This window comes from Delphinapterus leucas, chromosome 20 (genome assembly GCF_059928025.1).
Source record: "Delphinapterus leucas isolate spDelLeu-1000000601 "Yukka" chromosome 20, BTC_Dleu_Yukka2, whole genome shotgun sequence".
In the NCBI taxonomy this organism is placed as follows: domain Eukaryota; kingdom Metazoa; phylum Chordata; class Mammalia; order Artiodactyla; family Monodontidae; genus Delphinapterus; species Delphinapterus leucas.
In genome coordinates, this window is record NC_143148.1 from 53,687,823 (window position 1) to 53,706,330 (window position 18,508).

The 18,508-nt window shown below is 42.9% G+C and overlaps 2 protein-coding genes across 6 annotated transcripts in view; one reads left to right on the forward strand and one right to left on the reverse strand.

Annotated features, from left to right (window-relative positions):
* Window positions 1–3,109, reverse strand: part of CMC2 (C-X9-C motif containing 2) — a 47,024-nt gene extending 43,915 nt beyond the window's left edge. For 2 of the 4 annotated variants that reach the window (XR_016391033.1, XR_016391034.1), the window contains exons 1-3: window positions 1,919–3,109; window positions 1,308–1,440; window positions 595–684 (exon numbers count right to left, since the gene is read on the reverse strand). Coding sequence is in view for 1 of the 4 variants with exons in the window: in XM_022583115.3 (XP_022438823.1) it covers window positions 595–684; window positions 1,308–1,314 (97 nt within the window). In the remaining 3 variants the exon portion in view is untranslated. The remainder of the gene's footprint in view (window positions 1–594; window positions 685–1,307; window positions 1,441–1,918) is intronic. The other 2 variants (XR_016391035.1, XM_022583115.3) reach the window with 2 other exon arrangements.
* ATMIN (ATM interactor) lies at window positions 2,404–18,139 on the forward strand. 2 transcript variants are annotated; one of them, XM_089903335.1, is made up of 5 exons: window positions 2,405–2,723; window positions 12,771–12,896; window positions 13,478–13,677; window positions 14,375–14,578; window positions 15,110–18,139. In XM_089903335.1, exons 1-5 carry the CDS (start codon window positions 2,694–2,696, stop codon window positions 16,188–16,190), a joined length of 1,641 nt encoding a protein of 546 aa, XP_089759461.1. In that variant the 5' UTR covers window positions 2,405–2,693; the 3' UTR covers window positions 16,191–18,139. The 2 variants fall into 2 exon arrangements, with proteins under 2 accessions (XP_022438799.2, XP_089759461.1); XM_022583091.3 differs by having other exon boundaries at window positions 2,404–2,723; window positions 14,375–18,139.
* The last annotated feature ends 369 nt before the right edge of the window (window positions 18,140–18,508 follow it).

The window sequence follows — 18,508 nt, forward strand, 5'->3', positions numbered from 1 at the left end:
AAGAGGCTTAATATACAGATATAAACACAATCAGAAGGGGCTAAACAATGCTTTATACCAATATAATGTATTGGTATTGTGTATACCAATACCAATAGGTATTTTATGTGAAATATATTAGTTTAGATTTAATTAGCAAATGGCTTAGACACTTCAGTTATCTCAGAGTGAGGCACTGAGTCTGTAGGGGCTTAATAACGCTAATTTTTTTTGTAGACCACAGTCATGGTTTAGAGCATCTGTTCCTATGTGCACACATATGGTAGGCACTTCTACTCAGTGCCTGAATGCCCATATTAGGTCTGTACAGAGGCCCTGCAGGTTCCTGGGATGGTTTCCCATAGGCTCACAGCCCTTTCTGGTGCTTTGCAAGGATGTGCAATGAGAGCCTGAACAAGAAAGCCACTATTCATATTGGGTTGGCCAGAGAGAGTCCCTTTGCGTTTTTCTGTAACATCTTACAGAAAAACCCAAAGGGACTTTCTGGCCAACCCAGTATTACCCAGCCTAGAGTGGAATCACTTGAGCCTGCACCCTGCAGCCCTCCCAGACAGAGGCTTCTGCTTCAGGAAATGAGATACAGGGAGTGCTTACCTGGTATGTGCTTGACGGTCCAGAGACACATACGCCATTCAGATGCAGTCGTGGGATCAGATGGAGCAGTAAATGCAGATCCAAGGATCTCTAGGCCAAAGGAATTTTTTTTTTTTTTTTTTTTAGGCCAAAGGAATTTAATGCACATTAGGTAGGGTCTCCAAAAATGAAAAAGAGCTCATGTTTACTGAGCACTTACTATGTGGCAGGCGCTGTGCCAAGTATTTTATACGCTTTGTCTTATTTTCATAATAATCCTATAAGGCAGGTGGCATTACTAGTCTCACTCTATTGATGTGAATACCAAAGCTTAGTACTAGCTAGTAAGTGACTGAGCCCACATTAACCCCAGGCAGTTGGCCTCCAGAGCCTGCCCTCTTGGACACTGTGCTGGAAGAAACAATAGCCTGTGGATGCTATCTCTCACACAGATGTGGAGGGTTTTGGGCCCACAGTACTTTTTAATTCAGAATTCGTTACTGTGAAGCAGAATAGTACCCTTCTCAAAGATGTCCACATCCTGATCCCTGGAATATGTAAATCTGTTACTTTACAAAACAAAAGGACTTTGCAGATGGGGAGGTTATCCCGGATGTCCTGGATGGACCCAGTGTGATCACAAGGGTCCTCAAAAGTGGAAGAGGAATAGAAGAGAGCAGAGGGAGACCTGACTACTGAAGAAATCAGAGTGATGTGAAGAAGCCTCAACTCACCATTCATTAATGACTTCGAGAAGCTGGAAAAGGCAAGTAAACAGATTCTTCCACAGAGCCTCGAAGAAATGCAGCCATGCCAACACCTTGATCTTCACCTAGTAGGCTCATTTCAGACTTCTGACCTCCAGAACTGTAAGATAACAAATCTGTGTTGTTTCAGGCCACCAGGTTTGTGGTAATTTGTTATTGCAGCAATAGAAAACAAATAGAGCTGCTAATATATAAAAGCTGGGAGTTTTCACATAAAAATCTTGAAAAATAAATCCGGCGATACCAAAGACGAGTAGTAGCCGCTGCCCCCTTTAAACAAAGGATGTAACTCCCATTCCGCTGCAGTCCTCACCCCTCCCTTTTGACTACACCTGGCCTCCTACACTCATTTAAATGACCTATCTGGTGGTCCCTCTTCCGACTTAGGATTTGGAATCCTCCTCTGAGCTACACTGTCTCCCAAACAGTAATCAAATTTCAGCAGTTAAAATACAGGCAAGTAAATCTACCCTCCCTAAAATGATTAACTCTGTCAATTATAACAATTCTTTTGTTTGTATAATGTGACCTCGGGCTAGTTACTTCTCTTCAAATATGGGAAAACTTACAATACGTACCTGCTAGGTCTGTTTCGAGGACAAAATGAGATAATGAAAAGTGCATTCCCAGTGTCTAGTAAACAGAGATAGTTGTAACTCACATACTCTCGCCTCTCCTCCTGTTGAACACTTGGGTTATTTCCAATCTTTGGGAAGTAAAGTTCCTGAACGCATTGCTTTTTCTTCTATCCAATTGTGGCCCGAGGTAAGATTTCTAGGAAGGCGAACAATGGATCAGCGGGACCAATACGTCCTACCTGTCCCCAGGAACCCCTGCGAAGTTTTGTAACCCGCCCGCCTCATCTGGTGGCGGGTCCTGGCAGACGCGCCCTCCGCTCCCCGCACGCGACGCCGCGGCCGCCCGGGCCCGCCGGATGCTAATGAGCCGAGAGGCCCCGCCCCCTTCCGGAAGTCGCTGCGGCGGGAGGCGGGGCGTCCTAGCTGTCCGGGCTGAGGTGCGGGAGCCATGGCGGCCTATGAGGCGACTGTGGCGGCGGCGGCGGCGGCGGCGGCGGCGGCGGCGGGGCCCACGGCTCTGGCCTTGGGCGCCGCGGCCGTCCCGGCCGCCGCGAGGGGAGCCGCTGCCGCCTCCGGCCCGTGGGATCCCCCCGGGCGGCTGAGGGGCAGCCGGCCGCGACCCACGGCAGCGAGGCAGCAGCCTGCGGGTGCGGCGCCGCCGGCCCGGGAGCTCATCCAGCCGTCGGTGAGCGAGCTGTCCCGGGCCGTGCGGACCAACATCCTGTGCACGGTGCGCGGCTGCGGCAAGATCCTGCCCAACAGTCCCGCGCTCAACATGCACCTGGTCAAGAGCCACCGCCTGCAGGTGAGCCCGCCGCGGACGGCGCCTCCCGGGGCCTGACGCGACCGAGCGCCTGAAGTGGGCGCTCGGGGCCGAGGGCGGCCAGAGGCGCGGACGGTAAGGCGCCGAGGTCCGGCCGGCGTCGGCGGGGGCTTCCGAGGCCCTAAAGGGCCAGACCGGGGAGGGGGTCCGGGCGGGGAGAGTGGGACCTAGGAGGCAGGAAGGCGCAGCGGTAGGAAAACCCTGTGTCATGCCACTGCGCTGTCGGGCTCGGGCCGGCCCGACCACCGGCCTCGCACTTGGCGTCGCGGGCATTTCTCACGTTCGTCTCGTGAGCTCTCACGGCACCTTCGTTCTACTGCAGAGAAACCGATGACGCACCTGCGTAGTGCTGGGCTTTAAACCCGGGCTCGGGTCGAAGCCGGTGCCGTTTGCACCGCACCCACACTGCCTCCTCCTCCGGGCCAGTTGTTAGCAGGGAGCTGCAGCTTTGGCAACATGTTCCACAGTGTTGGTAAACATCACCTTTGCCCAGGGATGAGACCTAAGGGAAGTTTCTCCCGTGAATCTTGTTTAAGAGGGGACACGGTATATAATAATAGGACAGTAATCTGAACGTCCCTTCCACCTTACGTAAAATGGGGCGACTTTCAGGCTTCAGTGCACATCTGCGGAAAGCTTCTTAAAAATCCAGATGTCCAGCCCCATCCCAGACCTATTAAATCATGATTTCTCAGTCATTACAATAGGAAGTTTACTTGCACCACTTCTTCAAGTCTTTCTAGGCCAACAGGGGCATAATTCCAAAGCACGTTACTGAAAGGAGTTTTGCGAGTATGTAGCTTTCGGTGGTCTGAATTGATTCAGGAGTAAGTTTAAATTACCTCGCCTCTTGCATGTCCCGTCTGCCCTTCAGGTAAAACTTCCTCAGAAACGTTTTTAGAATCAGGTTTCTGATAAGAATTTAACAGCAGAAAGTTTGAGGTGATGGTCTCTAGTAGGGCAGATGTGATGCCCACGAAGGGCAGCCCCCTTCTAGCACCAGCTGGATACAGAGGCAACAACGTCCTGAAGTGACGATTAGGGAGGCCCGATCGGGAGAGGTACATGGAGGTACGCTGAGGAAGACCTTGCCGGTGGGGCTGCAGTTTCCCTGCAAGTTCTGCGTTTCTTCCACAACACAAGTGAAGTAATTCTGGGAATGGTCTTCGTTCTCCTGTTTTCTCCTCCATCCCGAATTTTAATTAAACACTTCCTTTTCTTAACCATATTTTATCTTGAGTGGATGAACTGTATATTTGCAGGAATTCTTCAGCCTAATCCCTGGGTTCTCTTCAGCTCATGTATAACAGCCATCATCCACCTTCAGTATCCTCCCCTCACTGGTAGACAACTAAGCAGACGTTACATCTCTGAGCACAGAGGAAGCTGCCAGTCTGACCACGACTCTCTTTGTGTTGGCCTGAACATCACTCTCGCAAGCACTTTTTAACAGTTTACATTGTTCTTTTCTATGGAATTGCTGTCAGGGGCTGTGTCTCTCTCCAGACTTTGTGAAGCATCTGTTAAGCGCAGAGATACCATTTACTTGTCAGGACTAGTATACAATGGGTTTGGTAGTATGCAGTAGGTTTATTTCTAATAATGTTTTTAAAATACGTAAAGTTCAGGAATTCTGAAGCTACCAATCCGAAGCATATAATAGGCCTAAGAAGGAGGAATATGTTTGAGGCAACTGTAAATTTTAACAGTCAAACTTTACTTGGACCTTAGCACGGCAGAGTATCAGCATCCCCCCTTGCTTAGAACCTGTGTGAAGCCATTCTTCCAGTTTTAGTCATTTTTTCAGAGTTCTCTTGTCTGCAGACAGCACAGTGCGCTCAAGATTGCTTCCTGAACGGCAAATCTTGAACAACCGAAAAATGGACTCTCCTGAGTTTCCTTCCTGGGTCACTAGAGAGACCTGTTTCAGCAGGAATTAAAGAAACCTCACCCTGAACCATCGTTGTTTCTTCCATGTCAAACAGGCTCACTTTCCTGCCTTGTTCCGTCTTTCTAACCATGCAGCCCCTGAACATCTGCTGTCTTGGTGGAAAGGGGGTTCTTTTTTTTTAATGAAGGTAGCCTATGTGACAAAATAGCCATATCTGTATAGTGTTGCCCCAGTGTGGTGAATGTGTCCGCACATTTGGGAGCCAAGTAGTAGGCTCTTGAGTTCAAACATCATGCTTGACCCTTGATGTTCTCAAAGTATTGGGAGGAGGGAGGAGGAAGAAGGAGGCCTAATAAGGAAAAGAGCTGACTGAGAGCTCCCTGTGGCTTTGAAGGTGGGCTGCGTTTGGACCAGAGGCTCCACTAGCAGTCCAGTGTGCTCCTACGGGCCCTGAAGCGTGAGTGTATCTGCTTGGCAGATCTGCGTCGTATTCAATGGCAATTTTTCCCTTTGTTCTCTTGGTTACGGCTACTTACATAATTCTAGTTTCTGTCCTAGTTGTTGTGTTTTTTTTCTCCTAGATTATGATAATATATATATTTTTTAATTATTTATTTTTGGCTGCTTTGGGTCTTCGTTGCTGCACACAGGCTTTCTCTAGTTGCGGCGAGCGGGGGCTACTCTTCATTGCAATGCACGGGCTTCTCACTGCGGTGGCTTCTCTTATTGCTGAGCACGGGCTCTAGGCGCGCAGGCTTCAGTAGTTGTGGCTCGTGGGCTCAGTAATCGTGGCTCGTGAGCCCTAGAGCACAGGCTCAGTAGTTGTGTCTTGCAGGCTCTAGAGTGCAGGCTCAGTAGTTGTGGCTCACGGGCTTAGTTGCTCTGTGGCACGTGGGATCTTCCTGGACCAGGGCTCGAACCCATGTCCCCTGCATTGGCAGGCAGATTCTTAACCACTGCACCACCAGGGAAGACCCTATGATAATATTTTATTCCCATCCCCATTATTTGTTGTAAGGTTCTTATTTATTTCTAGTCTTCAGAAGATATCCTGCCCTCAATCAAATACTCCCTTCTTAATGATTAACAAATCCTTCTGAAGGATGATGAATAAAAGTGGAGATAGAGTTGTAAGGTGTAAGGTACATGATACCTTTTGGTTTTATGTGGGTTCTTCAGATATATGTCTATATTCCGTATCCTGTAAGTAAATCTGGAAATATCCTACTCCAGCCTTGCCTACAAGGGGATCCATGGAGAAATGAAAGCTGGTGATTCAGGGAAAAGAAGAGTAGGAGTAAATGGGCATTTCTTGGTTCTTTTATCCCTCACGTTTGAAAATAGTGAAGGGGACAGGGGCCCCCTTAAAGAACCTCTTATCCAGCAACACATATTTTTAAAACATGGCTTAGTGGATTTTGTGTTATGTTCAGTCCAGGGGTTTGCTTTTAATGATTTGCCAGGAATTTTTTTTTTTTTTTTTGAGGAAAGACAATGTTCCAAGTTGCTCTATGGATCATAGTGTACAAAGACTTCTAATTTTAAATTTACAATAAGACAACAACAAAGCAAACTACTTTTCTTCTTGGATGTTTTTCTGCAAAGGCAGAGAGATGCTAGAGTAGCTATAATGCCTTTTCTTCTTTTTTTTTTTTTTTCCCAATTTGTGCCACAGTTCTTACACTCCTTTCCTTTTATCCTCGCTTCATCGGGGTCCTTCCTCTTGCTTTGCTTTTCTTCTCTTTGTTTACTTTTGTCCATCTTGTTTTTCAGTTATTTCCTCTCATAGGTTCTTTTTCAAATTCTTTTACTTAAAATGTTTTATAAACAGGTACCCAAAAGGTACAGAAAGCATGAAGTATTTTTTTCAGTTATGCACACAAAAGGCACAGTTAAAAAATATGTCTGCTAAGTTTTATTCTAGAATGTATATAGCACTTCAGAACAAAAACATCACTTTCTTACTTCAGTTCATGTCTTATTGTGCCATTACCATTTCTTATTACCCCATTCTCATCTCAGAGCTTATTTTCTAAGGACAAGAATGGGAAGAAGGTCAGGAACTGGGGAAGAGAGGTGGTGATGGGGAGGACTGAGGAGTTGGCCCTCAGAAAGCAGGAAAGCGAACGGCGTCGGGTTGTTTCCACACCTGTAATGACAGCAACAAGGAGATGTTGTTGATGTCCAATATGACTGCCTTTAGTGTCTCATCCTGGTGTGTGATACAGTTTTGACTTAGATGGCCACTTAAACATATTCAGTATAATGCCCCAAGTTTTTACTGAACATTTACTTTTTTTAAAACATTCCCAAGTGCAACAAAGTTATAAATATATTCCTCCTTTTGAAAAGGTTTGGGGAATTTTAAGTAATTCCGTTAGATACAACAGAGAAATGACGGAAAAGAAGCATAGTTTGAAGCTATATAGTACAGGACTTTGGACGTCCCAGTGGCTAGAGGAATTTGGACTTGGGGAGTGTTGGGGTGCCATTGAAAATGTTTGAGTGAGGTAATGTCACGATCAGAGGTATATTTTAGAAAGGTGAATGTGGCAAAGTGTGAATGAAAAAGAAATTGAAGGTCTAGAAATTAGTTAAGAGGTTAGTGACAAAGTCCAAACAGAGAGTCAGGAATACTTGAACTAATGATGGTAGCAGTGAGAAAGGAAACGCGAGGAGGTGGTAGGAGACATTTTTAAAGCATAACTGCCAAAACTTGGAAGCACCCAAGATGTCCTTCAGCAGGTGAATGGATAAATGAACGATGGCACATCCAGACAGGGGAATATTAGTCAGCACTAAAAAGAAATGAGCTATCAAGCCATGAAAAGACATGGAGGACCCTTACATGCATATTACCAAGTGAAAGAAGCCAATATGAAAAGGCTACATACTGTATGATTCCAGCTAAATGATATTCTGGAAAAAGCAAAACTACAGAGACAGTAAAAAGATTAGTGGTTACCAGGGCTTAAGGGGAAAGGTGTCATGAATAGGTGGAGCACAGAGGATTTTTAGGAAAGTGAATATACTCTGTATGATATTATAACGATGGATAGCTGTCATTATACATTTGGCAAAACCCATAGAATGTGCGGCACGAATAGTGAACTCTAATAAAATCTATGGACTTGGGTGATAATGACGTGTCAGTGTAGTTTCATCAATTGTAACAAATGTACCACTCTGGTGAGGAATGTTAATAGTGGAACAGGCTGTATTGGGGTTGGGGGGGCGGGGGCGCTACAGTGTATGGGAACTCTCTGTACTTTGCGCTCAATTTTGCTGTGAATCTAATAAAATTTCTCTTAAAAAATAAAGTTTATTAATATTTTAAAAAGTGAAGTGAACAGGTACATTGAGAACATGATAGGGAGTTTGAAAAGGGATAATAAAAGGATTGCTAAGCAAATTGAAGATGTATTAGAAGTAAGCATGGGGACTTCCCTGGTGGTCCAGTGGGTAAGACTCCATGCTCCCAATGCAGGGGGCCCGGGGTTCGATCCCACATGCATGCCGCGACTAAGACCCGGTGCAGCCAAAATAAATAAAAAAATTTTTTTAATTGTCCTAGCCTTAAAAAAAAAAAAGAATTTTAAAGTTTTCTTAATATTCTCTCCGTATTTGATTTTTTCTTGCAGATAACATTAGAAGGAAAATAATATGAGTTTAAAAGTATTTCATTTAAAAAAAGATGAACTGGTAAATGGGATGAGTTTGGTGATTGAGAGACAGTGTTGGTTGTCATTAAAGCTAGCAGAGGCCAGTGTTTCAATAAAAGCGGCATTTCAATCAGACTTTCACAAGGACAGTATTTTTTTTTTTTTTGAGATGAATCCATGGATTTTTCTTTCTTTTTTTAATTGAAGTATAGTTGATTTACAATGTTGTGTTAATTTCTGCTGTACAGCAGAGTGATTCAGTTATATATACTTTTTATATATATATTATTTTCCATTATGGTTTATCACAGGATATTAAATATAGTTCCCTGTGCTATACAGTAGGACATTGTTGTCACTCCATTCTCTATATAATAGTTTGCATCTGCTAACCCCAAACTCCTAATTCGTCCCTCCCCTACCCACCCTCCCCTTGGCAACCACAAGTCTGTTCTCTATGTCTGTGAGTCCATGTCTATTTCATAGATAAATTCATTTGTGTCATATTTTAGATTCTACATGTAAGTGATATCATATGGTATTTGTCTTTCTCTTTCTCACTTCACTTAGTATGATAACCTGTAGTTGCATCCATGTTGCTGCAAATGGCCTTATTTTGTTCTTTTTTATGGCTGAGTAGTAGTCCACTGTGTGTGTGTGTACACACACACACCCCCCACATCTTTATGCATTCATCTGTCAGTGGACATTTAGATTGTTTCCATGTCTTGGCTATTGTGAACAGTGCTGCTGTGAACACAGGGGTGCGTGTATCTTTTGGAATTATAGTTTTGTCTGGATATATGCCCATGAGTGGGATTGCTGGATCATATGGCAACTCTATTTTTAGCTTTTTTAGGAACCTCCATACTGTTTTCCACTGTGGCCGCACCAACTTACATTCCCACCAACAGTGTAGGAGGGTTCCCTTTTCTCCACACCCCCTCCAGCATTTGTTATTTGTAGACTTTGGTGATGGCCGTGCTGACTGGTGTGAGGTGGTACCTCATTGTAGTTTTGATTTGTATTTCTGTAATAATTAGCAATGTTGAGCATATTTTCATGTGCCTGTTGGCCATCTGTCTTCTTTGGAGAAATGTCTGTTTAGTTCTTCTGCCCATTTTTCGATTGGATTGTTTTTGTTGTTGTTGAGTTGAATGAGCTGTTTGTATGTTTTGGAGATTAAGCCCTTGTCAGTTGCATCATTTGCAAATATTTTCTCCCATTCCATAGGTTGTCTTTTTGTTTTGTTTATGGTTTCCTTTGCTGTGCAAAAGCTTGTAAGGTTGATTAGGTCCCATTTGTTTATTTTTGCTTTTATTTCTGTTGCCACAAGGACAGTATTTAATGTAAAGTACTAGTTTAGATTAGCTTATTGGCCTTAAGTTGGTTGGCAGAAAGCAAAAGAAGCAACAAAAATCTCCACAGCCGATAACTAATAGCTGTAATAATTAATTGAGTGATTATATGATAAGCACTGTTCTAAGTCTCTTAAATTATTCACTAAATCCTCACAACAACCCTGAGGTAGATCGTACTATCATGCCTACTTCACAAATAAGGAAACCAAGACAGTTAAGTTTTTCAAGGTCACAGGAAAGGAGCAATGTAGAGAATTCCATATTCCAGAACCCATGGGTTTAACCACTGCACCATGGTTCTTAAGCTAGGCTACACACTGGGATCATCAGGGGAGATTTTTAAACCAAATACCAAACCAAATACCAAACCCACCCCAAACTAATTATATCATTACCTGGGACTGGGACCAGGCACCGGTATTTTTTTTTTAATGCCTCAAGTGATTTTCCACAGGCCGCTAGATTTGAGAGCTGCTGCCCTACACTGGACTGCCTTTCTAAAAGTGCTCTGCCTTTAGTGTGCAGTCTAAAGCATGAAAACAGTACCAAGAGGTGTATAAATTAGTTTCTGCCCTTAAAAAATTTAGTTAAGGAGGCAGGAATTGTAGAAGGAAACGATAGTTTACAAGTTAAGTTAGCTGCTACCTTGGAATTCAGACAAGGAATAGAGCTGGGTGGTGAGCAGAACAAGAAAGTGCTATTTATTGAGAATGTGAGCGGGCTCCATGGCAGTCCAGTACTAGATAATCCTGAGAGTTAACTATTCTCTCTGTTTTTGAAATGAGTAAACTGGCTCAGAGATTAAATAACCTGTCTAAAGTCATGTGCCTAATCAGTGGTGGAAATGGCTCACAGGCCTGTCCATGCCGTGCCCTCTTCCCACCGTTGCATTCTGCCTGAACGGAGACAGTCATCCGAGAGTGGCTATAGAAGGTGGAAATGGAAGTGGGAAGAGTGTTTAGGCTGAGCAGGGGAGTGTATGAAAAGGGAACAGAAAAAGATATGGTCATAATGGTAGATTGGAGGCATAATGAGGAGATGGGATTTTATTTTATTTATTTATTTATTTATTTATAAATTGTCTTTCTTTCTTTCTTTTTGGCTGCGTTGGGTCTTTTGTTGCTGCGCGCAGGCTTTCTCTAGCTGCAGCGAGCAGGGGCCACCCTACATTGTGGTGCACGGGCTTCTCATTGCGGTGGCTTCTCTCGTTGTGGAGCACAGGCTTTAGGCACGCAGGCTTCAGTAGTTGTGGCATGCAGGCTCAGTAGTTGTGGCTCGCGGGCTCCAGAGCACAGACTCAGGAGCTGTGGCACACAGGCTTAGTTGCTCCACGGCACGTGGGATCCTCCCAGACCAGGGCTCGAACCCGCGTCCCCTGCCTTGGCAGGTAGACTCCTAACCACTGCACCACTAGGGAAGTCCCGGGATTTTATTTTATATGCCTTTTTTAAAAAAATAGTATTTGGTGATATATACAAATAATTTTTTGGAATGTCAAATTTGTTCTGACATTAGAAGAGGAAGGAAAATTATTTAGGAAACGATTTAAATAATCCAAATGAATATGAATATCTAGACAGTGTAGTGCAATAGGATTATAAAAAGATGGACCAAGGTAGAAGACATGGAGGAATAACTGACTACATTTGATATCATTGAGAGATAAATTACGTTGTTGAAAAATGAAACAAGAATAGCTTCTTTTCCCCTCTACATGAGTGGACAGAGACTCAGCAAGATCAGCATGTTCCTCTTGAGATCCAGTAGGAAAGCAAACAGAGGGAGTCCTAGCCGCACGGTTATTTGTTTCTTCTCTAGATGCACACTGATGGAAGCAGAGGAGGTGGGCGTGTTCCAAAAGTAGTGAATCCTTTCCCATCACAGCACCTAAGGACTAAAACGTCTAGGTGCTACAGCGGTAGCTGAGGCCTGAGCACGTGTCCAGTTGTTTCCATCCGTAGTGGGGAGGTCCTTCCCCACCCCAAACCCCCATCCACACACCTTCCTCTCGGGCCAGCTGGGGGTTGCCAGATAAGAATTATACTGGAGGTCATAGATTTCTCACTCCTGAGGTATGTGGGCTCATCAAGGGCAACAAGACAGCAGTTTAAGCTAAATTAACTCACCAATTATTTTAAAATTCCCAGCCAAAAAGTCAATCACATACTTAATAAGAAAGGATTACTAGGATGAGTTAATATATATAAAGTGCTTCGAACAGTGCCTGCCACGGTAGTAAAAGCTATGTTAGCACTGGCCATTATAATGATTACTGAATTTCAAACAGAGCATGGTGCCCATATTCACGCTACTGTATAAAAGTTGTGTTAACTAGCTTTAGCTACTTTAGGGGGCATTGTGGTGATCAGAGAAAGTCACAGTTCTCTTTATCAGGAAGACTAGATCATAGTCAGGTTTTTTTCAGAGACTCACACTAATTCAGTGGGGTTGGGATAAAAAAGAAAGGAAGACTTAAGGATGATACCAGGTCTTGAGCCTGAGAAACTATAAATATACCACTTAACGATTAGAGAAGCTGGCTTGAAGGGCAGAGATTTTTAAGTCTAGAAGGAGTGCTAAAGGAATGGATAGAAGATTTTTAAACAATATAGTTGGTTTTTGTTTATTTTGTTTTGAAAAATTTTAACAGATTCATTGAGCTATAGTTTACACATGATATAATTTACGCATTTTAAGTTAATAATTCAGTTACTTTTTAGTAGATTTACAGTTGTGCAACCATCACTACAATCCCAAATTTTAGAACATTTTCATCACCCTAAAAAGATCCCTTGTGCACATCTTTACTTATTCCTTGTTATCACTCCCAGCTCGTTCTGTTGGGGTTTTTTTGTTGTTGTTTTTTGTTTTTTGCGGTACGCGGGCCTCTCACTGTTGTGGCCTCTCCTGTTGCGGAGCACAGGCTCCGGACACGCAGGCTCAGCGTCCATAGCTCACGGGCCCAGCCACTCCACGGCATGTGGGATCTTCCCGGACCGGGGCATGAACCCGTGTCCCCTGCATCGGCAGGCGGACTCTCAACCACTGCGCCACCAGGGAAGCCCATCTGTTAGTTTTTTTAAGATAATTATTTAAAGTAATTTTTCTTTTGCAGGATGGCATAGTGAATCCAACAATAAGAAAAGATTTGAAAACTGTACCAAAATTCTACTGTTGTCCAATTGAAGGATGCCCTAGAGGCCCTGACAGACCATTTTCTCAATTTTCTCTCGTAAAACAGGTATTTAACTTGTCTTTAAGTATACTTCTCTGAGGAGGAAATGCAGATGTCATAAACCTCATGTATTCTAATTACTTACCAATCATAACTAGAGAATTGAGCAGAAAGCTGCTTCTAAGGACAGCCACCCAAGTCTCCTACTTGGGGAAAAAATGAGTAGGGTGTAAGTGAAGGAGACATGGCTTGTTCTGGAGGGGAAGTTGTCCAGAAGTGGATTTGGAAAGAAAAGAAGACCAAGTCAGCAAAGTATGATAAACTGTACTTCCAGATCTCTTGTGTGAATCTGCATGCTTTCAAGGTCAGAGGAGCAAAAGCACAAAGGAAATGTTCTCCCAAGGGATTAAGAAACTGCAGGGAAAAGAATAATTTCAGAAGCAGCTATCTTAAAGAGGAGGGAGGGACCCAGCCAGTGGGGAAAGAGATGATTCTGGACTGGAAGAGTTGCCTGCTTTTACATTCTTTTGATTTGCACTGCTATATTGTATCATGTAAAATCATTATTAATTTGGGTATGTTGATGGTTTTTGAAATGTTTTGAGCAGTTGCAGTTTTTCATTTTAGTCCTTTTGTGTTCTTCCTAGCACTTTATGAAAATGCATGCTGAAAAGAAGCATAAATGTAGTAAGTGCAGCAATTCGTATGGCACTGAGTGGGACTTGAAAAGACATGCAGAGGATTGTGGTAAGACCTTCCAGTGCACATGTGGCTGTCCCTATGCCAGCAGGACTGCGTTACAGTCCCACATCTACCGAACTGGCCATGAGATCCCTGCAGAACACAGGTAAAGGGGAAAAAATGGTGGCCCAAAAGCCAATAGCTGTGGGAAGATTTCCAAATGAAACTTCCTGTAGAGCCATTAGTGTGGGGAGAAAGGAGGAATGGCGGAGAAAAGATGTGACATGAAGAAGGGAACTTTTGGAAATGGCAGCAGTACTAGCAAATGATCCACATCTACTTGATCCAACTGTTCTTCCTTATTCTTTCACCAGCTTCTTTTGAGAATCGCTTAATTATTCCCAACTGAAAATCTATTGGGTTTTCAATTCTTCAAAAACTTCCAGCGTTTTCTGTTAGAGGGATGCTAGATTATTGAAGAATTTTTTATCATGAAACTGTGCTTCATTTGAAAGGTCATATTTATAATTGGACTAAGAGCTTCCTACTTTAGAAATGATAATAGTTGCGTTATATAATCTGTTAGCTTCCTGATGCTTACGGATCTAAGTTGAGTTCTGGTACTTAGCACTTTACTCAAAAAAAGGTGTGCTTCCCTGTTTGCATGTTTCTGAACTTCTACCTACCATATATTGATAATAGGCCGAGTTACAAAAGAAGGGATTTCTCTTCGCTGGGTTAAATCTGACCTCTGCTGTAGATGTGGGAAATAGAATTTGTAAGTGAAGATACAGTGCCAGGGTTGATGAAGAAAACTGCAGTTTAAAATTGTTTTCCTCTTTTTACTCTGTCATTGTTTTCAGGGATCCACCTAGTAAGAAAAGGAAAATGGAAAACTGCCTGCACAACCAGAAGTTGTCCAGTAAGACTGTTGAATCACTGAGCAACCAATCAACCCCAAGACCAGATGCTCAAGAACTAGAAACTTCAGAAATAAAGCTAGTGGCTTCGTTTGAAGATTCTTGCAGCTCTAATGCCAGAAAGCAGGCTCTTCCAACACCTCCAAGGTATCCTCAGAAGTTGCTTTTACCAAAACCCAAAGTGGCTTTGGTTAAACTCCCCGTTATGCAGCTTTCTCCTGTGCCTGTCTTTGTGCCTACAGCCGACTCCTCAGCCCAGCCTGTGGTGTTGGGTGTCGATCATCAGGGCTGTACCCACGGTGCTGTGCACTTACTGCCCTTGTCCGTCGGAACCCTGATCCTCGGCCTAGATTCGGAGGCTTGCTCTCTCAAGGAGAGCCTCCCTCTTTCAAAAATTGTAAATCCTGTTGCTGTTGAGCCAGTTAGCACAGGTGTTCAAGTGAACTTGGGTAAAAGTCCATCTAACCCTTTACAAGAACTAGGGAACACATGTCAGAAGAACAGCATTTCTTCAATCAATGTACAGACAGAACTGTCTTATACCACACCACACTTTATACCGTCTGTAGAGTGGGCTAGCCCTGATTCCTCTGTGTCATCTTGTTCTCAAACTGATTTAACATTTGGTTCTCAAGTTTCCCTTCCCATCAGTGTTCATACTCAAACTTTTTTGCCCAGTTCTAAGGTAACCTCATCTATAGCGGCTCAGACTGATGTGTTTATAGATGCCAGTTTCCAGTCAGGTGGGATCTCCAGAGAAACTCAGACCAGTGGAATGCAAAGTCCAACCGATGATCGAGTACAGATGGACCAAGCTGTAATGTGTGGAGACATTTTTGAGAGTGTCCATTCGTCATATGGTGTTTCTACAGACAGTATTATAAGCAGCAGCTTAGTAGCAGAGACTGTGACTCATGGTTTGTTACCTCAGAACCACCCTAAAACTTTAAATCAAGATATTGAGAAATCTGCACCAATTATAAACTTCAGTGCACAGAATAATAGTATACTTTCTTCACAGAATATGACAGATAATCAGACCCAAACCATAGATTTATTAAGTGATATAGAAAACATCTTGTCAAGTAATCTGCCTGGTCAGACACTGGACAATCGTAGTCTTTTGTCTGACACAAATACTGGACCTGACACCCAGCTCCCATCTGGCCCAACCCAGAATCCTGCAATTGATTTTGATATTGAAGAGTTCTTTTCGGCCTCAAATATCCAGACTCAAACCGAAGAGAGTGAGCTTAGCACCATGACCACGGAGCCAGTCTTGGAATCTCTGGACATAGAGACCCAAACTGACTTCTTACTTGCAGATGCCCGTGCCCAGTCCTACAGTTGTAGGGGAAATTCTAACTTCTTAGCCCTTGAAATGTTTGACACGCAGACACAGACGGACTTGAACTTCTTTTTAGACAGTAGCCCTCATCTGCCTCTGGGAAGTATTCTGAAACACTCCAGCTTTTCCATGAGTACTGATTCATCTGACACAGAGACCCAAACTGAAGGAATCTCCACTGCTAAAAACCTACCTGCTCTAGAAAGCAAAGTTCAGTTGAACAGTGCAGAAACACAGACCATGAATTCTGGCTTTGAAACTTTGGGGAGCTTATTCTTCACCAGCAATGAAACTCAAACAGCAATGGATGACTTTCTTCTGGCCGATTTGGCCTGGAACACGATGGAATCTCAATTCAGCTCTGTTGAAACCCAGACATGTGCAGAACTACACCCAGTCTCCAACTTCTGAAAGTGGAATCCACATGGGGGATGGCATTTACAGTTGGTTCCCTTCTGGATTTAGAAGGTGGAGAACGGGGACAACAGTGTTAACTCTATTGAATGTACTTGATACAGTTACTTCGATTATCTGAGGTTCTTTGCCCTTTGTACTGTAAACATGAAATTTGTGTAAAAATGTGTGAGTGTATTATAAAGTATAAGATGTTGATCTAACAAGAATTGTTTTTGTGTTGCCTACATTTGCCCTTTCAGTGTAGTCTTCCCTTCTTAAAAAAAAAAAAATGTATTTCACATCTTTAAAACCCATCTAGCCATTCACCTGAAGCCAAGCTCAGCAGGACTAGGGTACAAACTTTTCAAACCTTCAAAACACTTTAGTCAAAGTATGACTTACTTAAATTGCACCTAAAGTACTTTTGCCAGTGCTTGTTAGAAATTCCTGTGTCCCAATAATGTCTAAAGAAGTCTGACGCTGTACCATCAGATTTAAACACCAACAGCTTCATCTGCTTTGACATCTTACTCTCCCCTGATTTGAAGACACAAAGGAAACTACACTTGTCTTTAGCTTTTGAGACAATTTTCATATAGTCAATGCCATCCCTCCTCTACGTGAACTCTTACTGATACCAACGTTAAGTGTATAGTACTTTCCTCACAAGACGTGTTGCTGTAAAATTATTGCTTAAAGAAGTAGCGGCAAGCACTTAGTGTAAATAGTGATCCTTTCAGTCTAAGTGACAGTAAGTCACCCCAACTATGGAAACGCTGGGCTGTGAAATCATGCCTGTTAGCCCAGACTGGAGTGTGTCCTACGAGCATCTCTCCTACTCTCTACAGAAGGCCAGGACGGTGCTCCAGAGCTGCTCCTCAAAGCTCACCCACCAGCTGAGTCTCAGTTTTTCTCTCTAAATGTTTAAAGAAAAATAACATAAGGAGAAAAGGACATTCCCCCCTAAATTTCAACAGTTTGCATAAGCTTGATAGGGCAAGAGTGCAATCAGCAGCTATTCTAAAGTGAATCTTGTTTTCATCCACCTCTCATTTTTTCCTTAAATGAGGAAACACATTGGTCTAGCAAGGATAGTATTTGTGCCTTGAGAATAGCAATTATAGAACAGATCCATCTAAAGTATAGTGTTCTGCATTTTGTTGCTTTGTTTGTTTAGAGAGGGTAATACCAAACAGTCTTCAAAGAAAATGAGGTGAAGACCAAGTGCTTCAATAATCAAGAACATCTGTGTTTTGAGATGGGTGTGTGGTTAAGTATGCTTTTGGAGTTTTCTGTATTTAGGAGATTCTGAGTTCTTGATTGTTGGCCAACTTTCGGGCAAGTAAAAATCAGTGCAGTCTGTAAATTTTTCTGAGTTTACCCAGAAAAATGCTCTGTTCTTTCTGTGGCACATGCTTATGCTGCTGAAGGCTAAATCCTCAAAATAAAACCTAAGGAGGGGACTAAGAATTCATTAAAGTAACTCAGTGGTGTTGCTACTAATTCCTATCCTGTAGAAGAATTATTGGTAGTGGATAAATAACATATCCTGAGTAGATGAACTCAGTCTGATAGATAAAAGTTTGCTTTGGTCACAGTTGCCTATGAATATGGGTTTCAAAACAAACATAAAGCCTTAACTTAGAATTTCATTATGTTTTAGAATCATCACTGCCTTAATGTGCAAACATCTATTTAAGTTCTCCTAATAAGGAGAAATGCATGTTTGTTTATGGCTTTTTGTAAATATATATGCAGCGATCTATGGCTTTAAAAAAATTCTGTGTTTCTGTGACAGTGTTTGTTAATCCAGCCAATAGAGTTATTTGCAGAAAAGTGGAGCATGTAATAGTTCTTCATGTACAAGTAAGAACTGTTTCCCCCCAAAACCTTAGTTACCTGAATTGTTCTAAGATTATTTGTAAAATCTGAAACTCAGTGATTAAAGAGAAGTGAGAATTCTACCTTTTGTGTGAATTCTTCAGCATACTCATAATGTGACTTCGTTGCCTTAAGTTTTCACAAACTCATCATCGTCTGAAAGTCACACGATGAAATGACTGTGCCTAGTTATTTCCATTACTGTCTTACCTTTGTTCATGAAAATATGCTAACAATTTTCCTAGTAGAAAATGAAAAGACATTCCATTACCAAAACTTCTGGTTTTTTTGGGCCGCGCCATGCAGCTTGTGGGATCTTACTTCCCTGACCAGGGATTGAACCTGGGCCCTCAGCAGTGAGAGCACAGAGTCCTAACCACTGGACTGCCAGGGAATTCCCAAAGCTGCTGTTTTGATGTAAAGTTTTTATTTTGATAAAAACTGCCCTATGA

What these genes read in the sequence shown, in the direction of transcription:
- ATMIN (XM_022583091.3), top strand. Translation starts at nt 2,694, where the DNA reads ATGCACCTGGTCAAGAGCCACCGCCTGCAG. An exon ending in AATTTTCTCTCGTAAAACAG is followed by an intron (nt 12,897 to 13,477) that starts GTATTTAACTTG and finishes TGTTCTTCCTAG; the next exon opens with CACTTTATGAAAATGCATGC. An exon ending in GAGATCCCTGCAGAACACAG is followed by an intron (nt 13,678 to 14,374) that starts GTAAAGGGGAAA and finishes CATTGTTTTCAG; the next exon opens with GGATCCACCTAGTAAGAAAA.